This window comes from Staurois parvus, unplaced genomic scaffold, assembly GCF_062004578.1.
Source record: "Staurois parvus isolate SC_StPar_1 unplaced genomic scaffold, SC_StPar_1.0 ptg000744l, whole genome shotgun sequence".
NCBI lineage: Eukaryota > Metazoa > Chordata > Amphibia > Anura > Ranidae > Staurois > Staurois parvus.
The window spans coordinates 2,413,625-2,433,236 of NW_028318540.1; the positions used below are offsets into that span (position 1 = coordinate 2,413,625).

The window sequence follows — 19,612 nt, forward strand, 5'->3', positions numbered from 1 at the left end:
GGTTGCAAATCCTTTGCAGTCAATTACAGCCTGAAGTCTGGTACGCATAGACATCACCAGATGCTGGTTTCATCCCTGGGGATGCTCTGCCAGGCCTCTACTGCAACTGTCTTCAGTTCCTGCTTGTTCTTGGGGCATTTTCCCTTCAGTTTTGTCTTCAGCAAGTGAAATGCATGCTCAATCGGATTCAGGTCAGGTGATTGACTTGGCCATTGCATAACATTCCACTTCTTTCCCTTAAAAAACTCTTTGGTTGCTTTTGCAGTATGCTTTGGGTCATTGTCCATCTGCACTGTGAAGCGGCATCCAATGAGTTCTGAAGCATTTGGCTGAATATGAGCAGATAATATTGCCCGAAACACTTCAGAATTCATCCTGCTGCTTTTGTCATCAGTCACATCATCAATAAATACAAGAGAACCAGTTCTATTGGCAGCCATACATGCCCACGCCATGACACTACCACCACCATGCTTCACTGATGAGGTGGTATGCTTAGGATAATGAGCAGTTCTTCTCCTCCATACTCTTCTCTTCCCATCACTCTGGTACAAGTTGATCTCGGTCTCATCTGTCCATAGGATGTTGTTCCAGAACCGTGAAGGCTTTTTTAGATGTCGTTTGGCAAACTCTAATCTAGCCTTCCTGTTTTTGAGGCTCACCAATGGTTTACATCTTGTGGTGAACCCTCTGTATTCACTCTGGTGAAGTCTTCTCTTGATTGTTGACTTTGACACACATACACCTACCTCCTGGAGAGTGTTCTTGATCTGGCCAACTGTTGTGAAGGGTGTTATCTTCACCAGGCAAAGAATTCTTCAGTCATCCACCACAGTTGTTTTCCGTGGTCTTCCGGGTCTTTTGGTGTTGCTGAGCTCACCGGTGCGTTCCTTCTTTTTAAGAATGTTCCAAACAGTTGTTTTGGCCACGCGTAATGTTTTTGCTATCTCTCTGATGGGTTTGTTTTGTTTTTTCAGCCTAATGATGGCTTGCTTCACTGATAGTGACAGCTCTTTGGATCTCAGCTTGAGAGTTGACAGCAACAGATTCCAAATGCAAATAGCACACTTGAAATAAACTCTGGACCTTTTATATGCTCATTGTAATTGGGATAATGATGGAATAACACACACCTGGCCATGAAACAGCTGAGAAGCCAATTGTCCCATTACTTTTGGTCCCTTAACAAGTGGGAGGCACATATGCAAACTGTTGTAATTCCTACACCGTTCACCTGATTTGGATGTAAAGACCGTCAAATTGAAGCTGACAGTTAAAGCACATCTTGTTCGTTTCATTTCAAATCCATTGTGGTGGTGTATAGAGCCAAAAATGTTAGAATTGTGTCAATGTCCCAATATTTATGGACCTGACTGTATATATATATATATATATATATATATATATATATATATATATATATATATATATATATCATTATGATATAAATAAGAATGGGCAAATGGATGAGTATAAACTGGGAGTCCTTCCACGGTCTGTTAAGGAATATCTTTAAATTAGTTGCAATATTTTCAGCAATATAAAAGATCTAGAAGAGTGGAAATGTTCCTTAACCACTTCAAGTCCGGACACTTTTACCTCCTTCCTGTTCAGGCCAATTTTCAGCTTTCAGTGCTATCACACTTTGAATGACAATTGCGTGGTCATGCAACACTGTACCCATATGAATTTTTTAGCATTTTTTGAGACAGATAAAACTTTATTTTGGTGGTATTTATTCACCACTGGTATTTTTTTTTCTATATAAATGAAAAAATCCAAAAATTTTGAAAAAAGTGTTTTTCTTATAAAATTTTGAAAAAAAGTGTTTTTCTTATACAGTTTTGCAAATAAATAATCTTTCTTCATAAATCTTGGCCAAAATTTATTCAGCTATCTTTTTAGTAAAAAAAAAAACCCAAATTAGTTTATAACCAAAAATTATAATTTTTCAAATGTTTTTTTACATAGTTATTTTTCTTTTATATTAATATAGAGCTGTACTATTTGTGCGGGGGTGATGAATATTTTTTTTTTTTTACACTGATTGCTTTTACACCCATAAAGGCTGTAAAAGCAATCATTTCTCCTTCTCTCTGGCTGCATTCTTGCAGCCATTGAGAAATACTGTGTGAGCTGTGATTGGTCACAGCTTGTCACATGGTACAAGGCTGCTGTGAATAGCCTTGTACCATGTGATATCTGTGATCATTCACAGATTTCACACGTAGTAAGCAATGATGTCAGAAGTGACATCTTGCTTACTACTATTCATGTGATCACTGATTGACTAATCAGTGATCACATGATCTGGATCTCACACAGACACAGCGGGCACCGGATCACAAGCAGGGAGGCGGGGAGGATGTTTATAAACTGCCACTCGCCCCTGCACTGCTCCCGTCCAGCCGTTTATACAGTTGTGCTCAAAAGTTTACATACCCTTTAGCCAAGGGGAGCGGAAGAATTTGGATGATAATAATGTGAGGTTTTATCTTCAATATTCCAAATTGTCTAATAATCTCTGTGTGCCGAACATTGTCTAACATCTCTATGTATGTGAAATTTCGGCATTGATATTGAAAAAAAAGCTTATTTCTGGCACTTTGACCAAACAGCCCATTTTTGTTCAAGTATCACCGTATTGTACTCCTTAAAAACAACCACACCATCTTTTTCCAGAGCAGCCAGTTTTTCTTTTGAGGTTGCCTGTGGGATTTTCTTTGAATCCCAGCCAATTTTTCTGTCAGTTATGTCTGCAATCTATTTTGATCTACCAGACCATGGCTTGGTATCAAGAGATCCCCGAACTTTCCACTTCTTAATAGGTGATTTAACAGTACTGATTGGCATATTCAAGGCTTTGGACATCTTTATATGTCCTTTTCCATCTTTATAACGTTCCATTACCTTGTTATGCAGGACTTTTGACAGTTCTTTTCTGATCCCCATGGCTCAGTATCTAGCCTAGTCAGTGCTTCCACGTAAGAGCTAACAAACTCATTGACTATTTATACACTGACACTAATTGCAATTTAAAAAGCCACAGATGTGGGACATTAACCTCTAATTGGCATTTTAAGCCATGTGTGTCATCTTGTGTGTCTGTACCAAGGCCAAACATTCCAGGGTATGTAAACTTTTGATCATGGCCATTTGGGTGATTTCTGTTATCGTTATGATTTAAAAAGGAACCAAACAACTATTTGATAATAAATGGCTTCATATGATCATCATCCTTCAATAAAAGAGCATTTTTTGGCATGATCAGTCATATTTTCAATATCAATGCCAAAATTTCACAATTTCTGCAAGGGTATGTAAACTTTTGAGCACAACTGTATACATGGGCTAGACGGGAAGTGGTTAAAGCATAGTAGAAGGATATCATTGAATATTATGGATGTAGATGTAATCCTGGAGATCCAATTCAAACAGGAATGCTCACTGTGGTCCAGAGGAGGAGATAGTGGGCAGATGGATAAATGAAGATACTGTATCTTCTTTCTTCGCCTCATACCTCCCTCGCACAGGTATCCAGCATAGACAGACATAAACAGCCTTTTCCGTTATGTGTAAACCAAAGACTGAAGTAGTTAGACATCCATTATGGGCAAAAATATTCATTGTGGTACAGAGGATAAATAGTAGGCTTATAGAGAAACAATTGCATGGTGACCTCATGCCTCCCTCACACAGACAGCATATACAGATAGCCTCATCCATAACACATAGTAAAGAGTTGTACTCCATAAATGTCTCTCAAAGTGCCCATGAATTGTATGAACAAAGCAGGTAAAGCCATAAATGTAGCTGTTATAGGAATCCCAATATACTTATCAGTCTCTAATGTTGAAGATCAAACTGGTTTCAAAGAGAAGAGGGGCCCATGGCAAGTGAAAAGCCTGACCAGTTTTTCCAGCTACAGCCGGCTACATCAGAGGCATGCACATGTCAGACAAATTGGTCAGCCTTTATATAGTCAAGATGGCTGCCAAAGTATCAACCGTGTATGCGCAGTGTGTAATGACATGCGTGACATCATGACGCAGCAGCCATCTTCATTCAAGATCCAGCGGTGGGTCCACATATATATGCCTGGAGTTAAAATGTAAATAAAGACATATATATCAGAAGTGGTGCATGTGATCCCCACAATGTCTACAACACTGAAATAGCCCACACACACTGGCAAGGGCCAAACGCACATACAGTGGGGCAAAAAAGTATTTAGTCAGCCACCAATTGTGCAAGTTCTCCCACTTAAAAAGATGAGAGAGGCCTGTAATTAGCATCATAGGTAGACCTCAACTATGAGAGACAAAATGAGAAAAAAAATCCAGACAATCACATTGGCTGATTTGGAAAGAATTTATTTGCAAATTATGGTGGAAAATAAGTATTTGGTCAATATCAAAAGTTCATCTCAATACTTTGTTATATATCCTTTGTTGGCAATGACATAGGTCAAACGTTTCCTGTAAGTCTTCACAAGGTTGGCACACACTGTTGCTGGTATGTTGGCCCATTCCTCCATGCAGATCTCCTCTAGAGCAGTGATGTTTTGGGGCTGTCGCTGGGCAACACGGACTTTCAACTCCCTCCAAAGGTTTTCTATGGGGTTGATATCTGGAGACTGGCTAGGCCACTCCAGGACCTTGAAATGCTTCTTACGAAGCCACTCCTTCATTGCCTGGGCGGTATGTTTGGGATCATTGTCATGTTGGAAGACTCAGCCATGTTTCATCTCCAATGCCCTTGCTGATGGAAGGAGGTTTGCACTTTAAAATCTCACGATACATGGCCCCATTCATTCTATCCTGTACATGGATCAGTCGTCCTGGTCCCTTTGCGGAGAAACAGCCCCAAAGCATGATGTTGCCACCCCCTTGCTTCACAGTAGGTATGGTGTTCTTTGGATGCAACTCAGCATTCTCTCTCCTCCAAACGCGACGAGTTGTGTTTCTACCAAACAGTTCTATTTTGGTTTCATCTGACCATATGACATTCTCCCAATCCTCTTCTGGATCATCCAAATGCTCTCTAGCAAACTTCAGACGGGCCCGAACATGTACTGGCTTAAGCAGGGGGACACGTCTGGCACTGCACTATCTGAGTCCCTGGTGGCGTAGTGTGTTACTGATGGTAGCCTTTGTTACGTTGGTCCCAGCTCTCTGCAGGTCATTCACTAGGTCCCCCCGTGTGGTCCTGGGATTTTTGCTCACCATTCTTGTGATCATTTTGACCCCATGGGGTGAGATCTTGCATGGAGCCCCAGATCGAGAGAGATTATCAGTGGTCTTGTATGTCTTCCATTTTCTAATTATTGCTCCCACAGTTGACAGGTGGCTGACTAAATACTTTTTTGCCCCACTGTATATACTCAATGCCAAAGGAACCCATCACTACTAACTGCACATTCACTACATTCAGTAAATATTTACCATGCAATAGGGGAAATCCGCCACTGGGACTATTACCCAAATTAATTACAAAATATCTAAAAGATGAAAAACCATACATTTAAAATACATTCAAGGGCATCTGTCACTGGGGATAAAATCAATAATTTATATTCAATGTTCGTCATTCCAGTACTATACTACCTTTCAAAATCCATCTGGTTTATCAGTATTCTAATCTCAGCTTCATATTCTGTAACAGTATGTTGCATTAATGTTAAACTTCCCCCCCACCCAAAAAAAACACAAAAAAAAACAAACGGGGGGAGGCACAACCTCCAAAAAAACGCAGCATTTCTATGAATGTGAAAATGGGGCAAAACTTTAACTGTCATTTAGGCCAGGTGGTTTGGTCACTTCAAGCTCCCAAATCCACCTGGTCTCATGTTGCAGAAGGAACTGGTAAAAATTTTCCCCCCTCCGAAGATTCCGGAGTACCTCCCCAACTACCCAGCATTTTAGGCAGGATGGATCTCTATTATACTCAAGACATGCATGTTGAGCAAGGGGAGCCTTCAAATGATAGGTGGATATATCTCGTACTTGGGATTTTGGATAAATCTGTTCATCAAGATATTTCTTAAAGTAATGTACATTCCACCAAATTCTGGATTTTCTCTTGTATAGGTCTCGTCTCATCTGCTCTCTCTCTCTTGTGCTGCATCTCTAGAGGCTGTACCCTCCTGTATCTGTATTTTGTTCACCATTTCTTCCCAAAATTGGGGATCAATGTTATAAAAAAAAAACTTCACACAGATTAAAAAGATGATGTAGATGATGACTTTATTAAATTAATGCTTGATTTGGCATTTGAGGTGAGCGGTGAACTGGACAGTTGGAACAGTCAACATAGAATAACAAACTGTTCAATTGGTCCAGGTCTTTTCCCCCCTTGTCAGCAGTCCCAGCCATCAAATGGTTTGTAAGAAGTTATCCCCAAACATATCAAAAGTCTGAGGAGAGACTATATTTTTTATAATAATCTGAGCGAGGCAGAGAGAAATGCCTTGCAAGAACTGTGATTGCATTCGGAAGTGTGAACACATTCTGAATAATAGTGAGTGGTATACAATATATCTATACCTCCCATTAATATGGAAAGAGAAAAAAGAATACTATTCAATATTGTCGATGAAGCCCTTGGATTGGGACTCATTGGCAAACAGTTGAATTTTTGTTCCACACCTTGCCAAAGGTAAGTGACTGACCTTCCCAGAAGACCAATAATCTCTGGGAATGGATCACTCACTGAATAAGCGTGTGAGTACATAGACAATATTTTGCAACCCTTTGTCATTAACCAATTCTTGTATGTGAGGGATACGTTACATCTTCTCACGCTGATAGATGACTTGACTTTGCCCCCATAATACCATACTACTCGCCTTGGATAAGAGGCATTATATTCTTCAGTACCCCATAACAAGGGTTTACAAGTTATTAGGAAGGTATTACGGAGTAGAGAGATAAGTAAATATGGACATAGTGATTTCGTGGTAAAGCTCCTTAGAGTTTTTCTCACTAACAATAAAATTTCAATCTAATGGCAAGTATTATTGCCAGGTCCAAGGCACCGCTATGGACACCAAGTGTGCCCCATATTATGCTAACATCTATCGTGGAGATTGGGAGACTTGGTTTAGCGGAGATTGGGAGACCTTGGAGTTTATCGTAGTACAACGATGTACTCATCTTTTGGATTGGTACCCCTGATGAAACTCAAAAATTCTTCAGGAAACTCACGATGAACCAGTGAATGGCATGCAAAAAAGGTGACTTTTCTTGACATGTCCATGGAAATAACAGAATACTGTATGAACAAAACACTGTTTAGGAAGGTGACTGCAAATATCAGTTTGTTATGTGTCAAAAGTTTCCATCCACAGACACTAATTCCTATCAGGTAATAGCTTAGAGCCTGGAGAAATTGCACTGACAAAAGGGACTTTGAAACGGAGGCACAAAATTTACAAAGTAGGTTCTGGCTAGACATGCAAAAATAGTGACGTTGTTGTTTAGCCAAGGGGAGCGGAAGAATTTGGATGATAATAATGTGAGGTTGTATCTTCAATATTCCGAATTGTCTAATAATCTCTGTGTGCCACACATTGTCTAACATCTCTATGTACAGTTGTGTTCAAAATAATAGCAGTGTGTTGAAAAAAGTGAATAAAGTTCAAAATCCTTCTAATAGCTTTTATTTCCATACACACAAATGCATTGGGAACACTACACATTCTATTCCAAATCAAAACATAAAGAAAACTATATCAAATTTGTGTTGTTCCTCTAAAAAAAGTGAATATTAGACTGTTCAAAAAAATAGCAGTGTTTGTATTCTTCTTTACAAACTCAAACATTCACTATATAAACTGAAAAATGCTTGAAGGTTTTGCTTTCCTTTGAATCATTTAATTAATATTTAGTTGTATAAGCACTGTTTATGAGAACTGCTGTACATCTGTGTTGCATGGAGTCAACCAACTTCTGGCACCTGTGAACAGGTATTCCAGCCCAGGATGATTGGACTACATTCCACAGTTCTTCTCTATTTCTTGTTTTTTCCTCAGAAACTGCATTTTTGATGTCACTCCACAAGTTTTCTATTGGATTAAGATCCGGGGATTAGGATCCGGCCACTGCATAACGTCAATCTTGTTGGTCTGGAACCAAGATGTTGCACGTTTACTGGTGTGTTTGGGGTCGTTGTCTTGTTGGAACACCCATTTCAAGGGCATTTCCTCTTCAGCATAAGGCAGCATGACCTCTTCAAGTATTCTGATGTATTCAAACTGATCCATGATCCCTGGTATGCGATAAATAGGCACAACACAGTAGTATGAGAAACATGCCTATATCATGATGCTTGCGCAACCATGCTTCACTGTCTTCACAGTGCACTGTGGCTTGAATTCAGTGTTTGGGGGTGGTCTGACAAACTGTCTCCGGCCACTAGACCCAAAAAGAACAATCTTGCTTTCATCAGTCCACAAAATGTTGCGCCATTTCTCTTTAGGCCAGTCAATGTGCTCTTTGGCAAATTGTAACCTCTCCAGCACGTCTTTTTTTCAACAGTGGGACTTTGCGGGGACTTCTTGCAGATAGCTTGGCTTCACATAGGCGTCTTCTAATTGTAACAGTACTCACAGGTAACTTTAGACCTTCTTTGATCTTCCTGGAGCTGATTGTTGGCTGAGAACTTGCCATTTTGGCTATTCTTCTATCCATTCGAATGGTAGTTTTTTGCTTTCTTCCACGTCTTTCAGGTTTTGGTCGCCATTTTAAAGCATTTGCAATCATTTTAGCTGTGCAGCCTATCATTTTCTGCACTTCTTTATATGTTTTCCCCTCTCCAATCAACTTTTTAATCAAGGTACACTGTTCTTCTGAACAATGTCTGGAACGACCCATTTTCCTCAGAATTTCAGAGAGAAATGCACTGTAACCAGCATGTACAACATTTGCTGCCTTCCTTCCTTAACCCCTTCACGCCGGCCGCACGCAAATGTGCGGCCTCCTGGTGTCTGGGCCTAGACGCAGAGCGGCTGCACATTTGCGTTCATGTAACAAAAGACATATGCGCGCGCCCAGCACACGTGTGGTACTCACTAAAGATCCCAGTCTGCTCTTTCGATCAGGACCTTTCCCGATCATGTGACCGGCCGTGATGTGAAGTCACGGCGGCCACATGACACTAAGCCCAGCCCACCTCCCGGTGCAGGAACTCCTCTTCACGCGGGGACGATCCGGTGTGAAGGGGTTAAATAAGAGCAATAATTGCCACCTGTTTTTCAAAGAATGAATGACCTCACTAATAGAACTCCACACTGCTATTATTTTGAACATGCCCCTTTCAATTAGTGATTCAATTACACAGAATCAGCAGCATGCATGGCATGACTGTTGGGTCTGTTGGATTCCTATTACTCTACTACACCTGCTAGTAAATTATTTGCCATGTAGAAATATCATTTCTACCAAAAACAGTGATTGACCAGGTTAGTGATGTCTGACTGCTATTATTTTGAACACAACTGTATGTGCCAGCCATTGGCATTTGTTGTCTGATGATCCCCTAGTGCAGGTCTGGGCAACCTGCGGCTCTCCAGCTGTTGTGGAACTACATTTCCCATGAGGCATTGCAAAGGCCAGAAGTTACAAGCATGACTACCTGTAGACCTGTCCCATGAGACATTGTAAAATTGACAGTTACAGCTATGACTTGCAGAGGCATGATGGAACTTGTAGTCCTGCAACAGCTGGAGAGCTGCAGGTTGCCCACCCCTGCCCTAGTGGGTAAATTGATTTCTGATGGACCCCAAATTATACATCATAGGGCGTGTTCCTTAGGGGATTTTCTTGTATATACTGTAGTGATATTACTTGAAAACCCCGAATAGCCCTAGGAATGTTGGTATGTTTAAATGTGGTAAGTGTGACTTTTGTCCCCATGTCATCCAGGGGAATAGGCTGGTCTTGCCCACGGGAAGGACCCTCAGATGCAATCAGAGGGTCACTTGTGACACCACTGGTGTGATATATATTATCACATGCCTCTGTTGGTCCTTCTATGTCGCAAAGACCTACGGCCCAGCCCGAACACGATTTCAGGAACATGTTTATGATCCACCTATCATTTGAAGGCCCCCTTACTTGGCATGTATGAGCATAATAGAGATCCATCCTGCCTGAAATACCAGGTAGTTGAGGAGGTACCCCGGTATCTTTGGGGGGGGCAATTTTGACCAGGTCCTTCTGCAACCTGAGGCCAGGTGGATTTCGAGCTTGAAGCAACCAAACAACCTGGCTTCAATGATTGCTTAAGTTTTGCTCCATTTTTACATTCATAGAAATGCTGCATTGATTGGAGGCTGCCCCGTCTCTTTTGTTTGTTTTTTTTTTGGGTGGGGGGAAATTTTAAATTTGTGCAATATGCTATTACAGAATATGAAGTTGAGATTAGAATAATTATAGACCAGATGGATTTTGAAAGGTGACATATTACTGGAATGACGAAGATTGGATAGAATTCATTGATTTTGTTCCCAGTGACTGATGTCATTGAATGTATTTTAAATGTATTGTTATTCATCATTTTAGATATTTTGTAATTCATTTAAGTTATAGTCCTGGCTGTGGATTTCCACAATTTCCACAATGCGTGCGTCATGACATCATTACGCACCACGCATGCACAGTTGATACTTTGGCAGCCATCTTGACTATATAATGGCTGACTGGCTAAAACAGTCAGGCTTTTTACACCCGCTATGGGCCCCTCTTTTCTTTTAAACCAGTTTGATCTTTAATATTAGAGACTGATAATTATATTGGGATTCCTATAACAGCTACATTTATGGCCTTAACTGCTTTGTATGATTCATGGGCACTGTGAGAGACATCTATGGAGTACAATTCTTTACTATGTTATGGATGAGGCTATCTGCATATGCTGGATGTCTGTGCATGAGGTCATCATGTAATTGTTTCTCTATCAGCCCACTATTTCCTCCTCTGGACTACAGTGAATATTTTTGCCCATGATGGATGTCTATAACTTCTTCAGTCTTTGTTTTACACATAAAGGATAAGGCTGTTTATGTCTGTCTATGCTGGATACCTGTGCGAGGGAGGTATGAGGCGATTATGAAGGAAGAAGATACAGTATCTTCATTTATCCATCTGCCCGCTATCTCCTCCTCTGGACCACAGTGATTATTCCTGTTTGAATTGGATCTCCAGGATTACATCTACATCCATGATATTCAATGATATCCTTCTACTGTGCTTTAAGGAACATTTCCACTCTTCTAGATCTTTTATATTGCTGAAAATATTGCAACTAATTTAAATATAAGGATATTCTTTAACAGACAAAGGAACCACTCCCAGTTTATACTCATCCATTTACCCATTCTTATTGGCTCTCAGGGTCAACCCATATTGGACTGTGCCTATTGATTGCTATGCGATAAAGCCAATACATACAGTATGTCATAATGGTATTTATATAAATGTGCATTTGGGGACATGAGAGGTGCTTTTTTGTGTACATTTTAACTCACTAGGTGCCATTTTGTTATATGTCTTCACAATTATTTATTTTTATGAGTGTTAATAAAGATTTATAAGGACATCTGTCTGTAATTAATCTTTATTTTGTTCACCTTTACCATCAGATTAAAATTAATATCACTATAGAGTTTGGGATTGGTTTGAGCCATGAGTCCATGTTTATATGTTTTTTGGACAATCACATGCATGGTATGGCATGGTGGATCTCTCTCTGTTTTCTCATTGAGGACACCATTGATCCTGATCAAATCTCCAAATCTCTTTGCAGAAATGCAGCCCCAAAAACTTGCAGGAACCTCCACCATGCTTCCCTGTTGCTTGTAGACGCTCATTATTGTACCACTCTCCAGCCATTTGCGAACAAACTGTTGTCTGCTACAGCCAAATATTTCAAATTTTGCCTCATCAATCCAGAACACCTGCTGCCATTTTTCTGCACCCCAATGTTTTAATGCATAGTTGCAACAACTAGAAACAAGGAAATGAGGTTTAGCCTTGTTTCCATGCCGAAGTTATGGCTGTTTGGCAGCAATTCTGCAATGAAGACCACTTCTGGCCAGACTTCACTGGACAGTAGATGGGTGTGTGTGGATCCCACTGGTGTCTGCCAGATCTGTGCTGATGGCATCTTCCTATGTTGAAGGAACGTAAGCATGATGTTGCTTTCATTGGTTACATTGTTTCCTTGGCTGACCACTGTTTCTATTGTCCTCAGTGTTGCCTGTTTCTTTGTGCTTCTTCAAAAGAACTAGAACAGCACATCTTGAAACAACCAGTTTGCTTTGAAATCTTTGCTTGGTAGAGATCTTGCTGGTGCATATCTTGTTATTGTGCTCAGTCTTGCCATTGTTTATGAGCGGTGACATGAAACAATCTTCTACAACCTCAGCTTATTAGCAGGGTTTGGCTGTTCTTCACACAGTCTTAAGCCTCCTACACAACTGTTTGTGTTTCAGTGTGTGAAATTGATGATAATTAACACCTGCTTGGTATAATTAGTTAATTATACCTCTGATTCTTATGCTACAAAATCCCTGATTTTGTGCAAGTGTACAAAGTATGTAAGTGTAAGAATTTATGCTGGTTTGAAACCAAAGGGTGGTTACATCAAATATTGATTTGAATTAGATTTTTTTTTCTGTTCGCTCAATTTGAATTTTGAAAATTGATAAAAAATAAACAATTAAAATTTATATTTTTGAAAGTATTCTTACTTTACATTTCTTCACACCTACCTAAAACTTTTAGACAGTATATTATATAAAATATTTGACATTGAACCACTTAGAGATTCAGCTCGTCACCCTCTGTTATCACTCCCCAGCTGCTATTATCAGAAATTACTGTCTGCCATAGCAGGAGCAGCTGTCAAAATGCAGTGCTGCTGTGTAAATTGTCACTTGCAGATGACTATTGAGGTGTCATTGAGTAATACAGTGTAACAATGCTAATGTTGCTCATTGATATGTGATCATAGCTCTGCATAGAACATCACTTTAAAGAAAAAGAAAATTTAAGTTTAATTTAAAAAAAAAAAAATAATAATAAAAGCACCATTTAGCACTTTATTAACTCGAACTTTTTAGTTAAATTTAGCACTTTATTAACTCGAGTCAACCCTAAATAACTTTTCACTTTGTAGATATTATTTTGCTGATAATTTTTATTCAATGTGAATTTTTTAACATTTATATTTAATCTTTTTTATCTATATACATTTTATGTGTTTTTCTTTAAATGTTACATAATTAAATGTGCAAAATTTAAAAAAAAACACCTTTTTTATTTGCAATTAGTTCCACTATACTTTGTACCAGAAACACTATTTTATTGACATTTTATCAAATAAAATGCATCCTTTTTTTACATTAAAAATGTTTATTAAACTAACACTAAACTGGTCAAAATAGAAAAAAAGATTTTTTTCATCCTTTTTGTTTATAGATTGCAGAGAAAATAAAATATTTTTTGCAGGACAATTTTTCCAAAAGAAAGCTAGTTTGTCTCTAAAAAAAATGTTTCATCTTAAGAAATGACAAAGTTTTCACTGAATAAACAGGCCTATAGTGGAAATCTAAACATTGTTTTGGTCCATAAAGGGTGTAAAGGTATTGGAGATTAAGCTGTTAATTTTTGAAAATGTTATATTTTAAAGAGAGACATCACCCAAAAGGGGAAGTTCCTCTCTTCCTCAACCCATCCCCATCATTTTTTAGGGGGGGGGGGGAGTAGGTACCTTGTTTTGACAGGTACCCGCTCCCACTTAGGCATTCTGAGCAGAAGTTCTCCTCCCCTCTCACCTTACTCCTCCCCTTAGTCTTTGGGGAGACAGCACAGGTCCCAGAAGATCATTGAGATACCGCAGAGTGACTCGCGCATGCATAGTGGGCAACCAGCTATGAAGCCACAAGCAGTCACAACCGGCTGCCCACAGTTCAGATGTCGGCACCGGGGACCAAAGAAGAAACCAGCTCAGGTGAGGATGTTTCCGGACCCTATAACAGGTGAGTACCTGTTTATTAAAAGTCAGCAGATATAGTTTTCATAGCTGCTGACTTTTATTTTTTATACATATGGCTGAAGCTCCTCGTTAAGTTTAAAATATTTCTGAATTCAGAAACTCTGTTATCTGTAAGTTAGTGATTCCTTTTAGCACAACTATAGTTTATATATCTTTTGCAATTCTAACCTGATTAAAGGAACTCTTTCTTATGGTGATATATAGTATTCTATGTTTTGGTCAATACATTGTAAAAATATATCTTACTCTTACTACATCCAAAGACCGCACTTGCAAGCTATGGAACTTGGTCACTGGTCAAGAAATTGGTTCCCTCCGTGGTCATCCACACAACGTGGTATCATTAAAGCACAGTCCCGACTCTGGACTTGTACTTACCGCATCTGCTTCTTGTGTTCGGGTCTGGGATACTCGAGATTCTGCACGGTGTGTGCGGACACTTATGTAAGTATTTTTGTTTTGTGTGGAATAGAGTTGTACTGTTGTAGCCACTGTTAAATATAAACTGATACCCCTTTATTGATTATAAAGTATTTCATTGACTTTTTAAAGATGGAAGGTTTTGTAGCACATTAGGTTTTTTTTGCCAGGCATTATACAATATTGGGTCTAATAACCACATATTTATACATAGAACAACAAAGATGTAACAACAAAATACAACTTTTTTGTCCCCGACACATGTGTAATGGGTGTAACTGTATATACAGAATGATTGGGGCTTAACAGAGGTTTTGGAAACTTGACAGAGATAAGGAATCATGGCACAGCATCATGGTGAGAGTTAAATTCTTTGTGAAACATTCATATATTTTTGAGTTAAGACCATAGGGAAAACATGCTTTTTTGACACAGGCAAAAACTGCAACTGAAATTGCAAAATTTGTTTTTAATTCTGATTATGTGTGGATTTATTGATGTAGGATCTGACACATCTTGCCAACATAGAGTTTTGTAGAGCACTTCACACATATTATTAGATATACAGTATCTGTATTCTCTACTCTAGTTGTGATCCTTTTCTCTGAGATCATTTTGATAAACTTTATGTATATGTTGTTATTGCAGTTTGCCAACATCACTGTTTATTTTTCGTTCATCAGGTCATCAGGTCAAGTGGTATCAGGAGATGCATGCTCAGGTTTGGGTCTGCGCTCTATGAGCAGTCAGGGAGAACTGCAGATTAACCAGATTGCTCTAAATTCTGATGGAACCACTTTGTATGTAGCAGCCGGGAATGCAGTGAGAGCTTGGGAGCTGAGCAGGTGCAGTTATGCATACTAAGTAGATTGTTTGTTTGGCATTATAAGGCACCTTTACACATACTCGCTTTACTGCTTGTTCCACTAATGTGCTTTTTTTCATTACATTATCAGAAAAGTACTTTGTCTGTTATATGATATTAGAATATATTTGATTAACAATTATTGTTTGCTGTGTTTACTTTTGACTAGCTGTACTAACCAATGATTAGTAGGGACAGTGTAGCATTAGGTCTAATTTAGTTATTATCTATGTTTAGCAAATTAAAAAATCATTGAGAATGTAGTGTTCTTTTTCAGAGTCCTTTATATCAGAATAATTGTGGTCAGGAGAAAAGCATAGGTCTCAGTGTGGTCTCGAAAAGCATGAAGCAGCTCTGTACTGGCAGTGCTGCATATAACTGACCTCTTCAAGTGCACAGTTATAATTAGATTCAGGCAACACCACAAGTGTGCTCTTTCAGCATAGAAAATGATGAATGTTTGTGCCATCCTGGACCATGAAAATGGCATATGGCAAAAGGTGACCTTGTGGGGCTGCTTTTGTAGTAGATTGTAATTGGTTATTTCTAAGTATTTTCATATGTCTTCCCTATAGAAAAAATAGGTATTTATTATGTGAATAGTAAAATGTTTATGTTAACATATTTAGATGGATTTCATATAATTACCCGAATTTCAAGTGGTATATGGACAGTTGGGGAGCTCTTGGGAATTAAATCCTGTGGAAAACAATGCAATACACTGATTTGGCAGTATTTTACACCTGCCTTAGTGCAGCTTTTTTTTTTCATACCACTGCAGGTTTCAGCTCATTGGGAAACTAACGGGTCACATGGCTCCAGTCATGTGTCTAACAGTCAGCAACACACCGAATGGGCGAGACCTAGTTATCACCGGATCCAAAGATCATTATGTGAAGGTTACGAATTTTCTCCCCATTTGCATTTTTTTTAATTTATCACCCTATCAGTTAATAAAACATACCTGGGTATAACATTTTACATTGTAAATGTATAGTTTTGTGTAAATTTAAAGGGATTGTACTATACATTTTATTTCAGATATCAATAGCATGTGTGCCCACAGGGAACATTTGAATGCAGATATTGTATTGTTTAATATAAAATGTTAGGTAAAAATAAAAAATTACTATCAACTTTAGTCACATATACCTTATTCACACACCTCTCCAAAGTTCAGAAACACCAGAGATAAATATAATATTGTGGATGCATGAGCCGGTTCAAATAAAATTAAAGATGCCATAAAAAGATTTACAGTTAAAAAAAAAATGCCCCATAGACATGGGGAAAGAACATTTCACTCTCAGTATGTTGGACATATCGCCAGCAACTCCAGCTAATCTGCATCTCTCAGCTGATTCAATTTAGGAATACTACCTATTTTCTTTTTCCAGACCTGGACAGACTCAGAGGCAGGCAGATGTAAATGAACACAAGTCTGTTTACATCCACCTGCCCATAGAGCTTCTGAAAAACTGACAAGCAGACCTAATTGGAAAACCTGTGTGAAAAGGGCCTAACTCCTTTCTACAGGATTAAATCAGGAATCCTTCTACCTATAGCCCTGGTATGGCTTAGGAACATATTGTGTCCCAGGTACTCTCTACTCATCTACTGTTGATTACTTTAGTTATTCTTCCACCTACAGTATAGCCCTAGTATGGCTTCAGAAGAGAGCACCAGGAAATATACTCCTCTTCAGCTCATTGAATCAAAAGCCCTCCTCCGATAGCTTTCATATGGCTCTAAAACAGATTGTGTACCAGAAATTGTAGGCGTTGTTCCACTGTGCCTGTAGAGCAGTTAGTGCTCTATGAAGAATAAACTGCAATATTTATGATGAAGAAACACTGTGCCACAAGACTGAAGTTTAGTAAAGAACTGTGCTTTGGATATGTGTATATTTATTATAATATTGCATTTGTTCAAGTTAATTTCTTATTAATTGATAAAGCTAATCTAAAGGGTTTTAGATTTTCCACTTGTTTGTTGCCATCATTCCCTGTGCATCATTTTGTTTAAAGTTTAGCACAGGGCCTATATGCATATGGCAGTATAATGGGGAAATGCCATAGAAAATAATGACAGTCCTCATCTGCACATCTTACTGGCTGGCTGGTATTGTTTTTAAAGTGTTTGTACGGTGGTGGGAGGGGAACCTACAGGGATTTTACATTACTTTCTTATAAAAATGCTTATTCTTTTACAAATTGGTGTTGCTGCTCTGCAGGTGTAATGTAATTAAATTATATAATTAACATGAAGATCTACAGACACCTGGGGGTTTATTTACTAAAGCTGGAGAGTCCAAAATCAGACTCCCTTCTGCATAGAAACCAATCAGCTTCTAACCTCAGCTTGTTCAATGAAGCTTTGGCAATGAAACCTGGAAGCTGATTGGTTTCTATGCAGAAGGGAGTCTGATTTTGGACTCTCCAGCTTTAGTAAATAAACCCCCTGATGTCTGATACAGACAGGACCTGCTTTGGACTAGCTGCTCAAAATCATTTAATTATTGCACATTGTGCTTTTCTGTTAGTGCTACTAGAGGCCAACAAGTTGCAAATAGATATAGCTGACACTTACATATCCATAAAAAGACAGCTAAAAAGCCAGCTGACTGCTAACCACAGCAGCAATTAAAAGCTAACATGAAGATCTACAGACATGCATGTAGCAAGCTCTTCAGACAAAAAAACACAGCTGCACCTGCTCCTACTAAACAGTTTGTATGCCTTTAACCCTTCATATATGTTCAACTCATTCAAATGAAATATATATTATGAAAATAATATATATGAAATGTATTTTCTTTAATCATATAACTACACCATTATATACATTCAACTAATTGTTTTCGTTTGTTATTTTTCATCTTCAGATATTTGAATTGCACTCTGGGTGGGGAGGCAGCATTTCTCCTACCTACAACTTGGAGCCTCCACATTATGATGGCATTGAGTGCTTGGCTGTACAGGATAATATCTTGTGCAGTGGTTCCAGAGACAATGGCATCAAGAAGTGGGACCTACAGCGGCATGAGCTCATACAGGTTTGTTCTGGGTCTTTGTAATCATTTTGTTTTGTAAAAAAGACATTTCAAAGTTTCATGACATTTCATGAGTTAAATTCAGTATTATATATTTTTATTGTGATGTGTTCTCCTGCTCTTCTTGTCAGCAGACATTATTATTTTTTTGTTCGATAGATTATTGTTTTATTGAGTTCTTTCAGTAACAGTATAAAGGGGAAGCATCACATTAGATCACATTACAGACACATTGTATAATAACATCTGTATTTTTCTAGTAACCTGGACAATGTACATTATTGGACCATACAGACAACCATTACAGGCATTAACATTTGTTAGAATATGGAAAGTGCTTACCAGTAAAAGTGTGTCATTTATTATGGCCATATAGATAAAGCTATAGGATATTGCAGAAGAATGTGGTGACAGCTGGGAGTCCTGGCACAGCCTATTGAATTATGCTAAATAAATAATAGAGGTTGAGGAGTTGGTGGAAGAAAATCTGAAGGAAGGAAATCTACCACCCACAGGGACCCAACTCGTTTGAATTTAGTCATGGTGTTTTTTTCATTCAGGAGGGCCCAGGATAACCTGATAACACTTTTGAAGGGTTGAGAGTGGAAGATTAGCAAATAAAGCTAATGATGATTAGGATAGATTTTCTACTAAGAAAGGCATTGCCAGGTTCCTCGGTAGGGAATGTTGCAGAATGGTAGATATTTCTTTATTGTCCATTGATGTACACAGGGAGGTAGTAGTCTTAAGCCATGTGGGTTATGTGTAGCTGCCTACAGGAGATGGACACTGGCAAAAAAGAAAAAAAAATGCTGAAGACCAACTCCCATAAATCCCCACCCTTAACCATCAAGGTTTTTTTTTTTATCTACTGTCCTAAGAGGTTGGACCCTTTTTCCTTAGTTCTACTGAGTAAAATTATAAATATATTTTGCTATTTGTTTTTTTTTACTGATCTCTTTTTTTCTATTGACATACTCACTTCTCCACAGATGTTTTTTTTTTTCTTCGATCAAGACATTTAATATGCTGTTTAAGCTGGTACAACAGCAGTCTGAATCAGTTTAACTGAATCAGTTTGCAGCAAAAGCCTTGCTTGGGGCTAGCCTGGAATGTGGCTCTCAGGCACTGCGCTCTGCCAGTGGTGCTTTTAAGACCTTCATGTACTACGTTACTTAGCCGCTGAGCACTCGCCAGCTTCAGGACCATGGCACAGC

The 19,612-nt window shown here is 38.7% G+C and overlaps 1 protein-coding gene across 6 annotated transcripts in view; it reads left to right on the plus strand.

Annotated features, from left to right (window-relative positions):
* Window positions 1-19,612, plus strand: part of KIF21B (kinesin family member 21B) — a 400,290-nt gene that overhangs the window by 367,691 nt on the left and 12,987 nt on the right. For 5 of the 6 annotated variants that reach the window (XM_089654107.1, XM_089654109.1, XM_089654108.1 and 2 more), the window contains 4 exons: window positions 14,322-14,502; window positions 15,162-15,323; window positions 16,125-16,242; window positions 18,228-18,398. In XM_089654107.1, the coding sequence (XP_089510233.1) occupies window positions 14,322-14,502; window positions 15,162-15,323; window positions 16,125-16,242; window positions 18,228-18,398 (632 nt within the window). The remainder of the gene's footprint in view (window positions 1-14,321; window positions 14,503-15,161; window positions 15,324-16,124; window positions 16,243-18,227; window positions 18,399-19,612) is intronic. The other variant, XM_089654112.1, reaches the window with a different exon arrangement.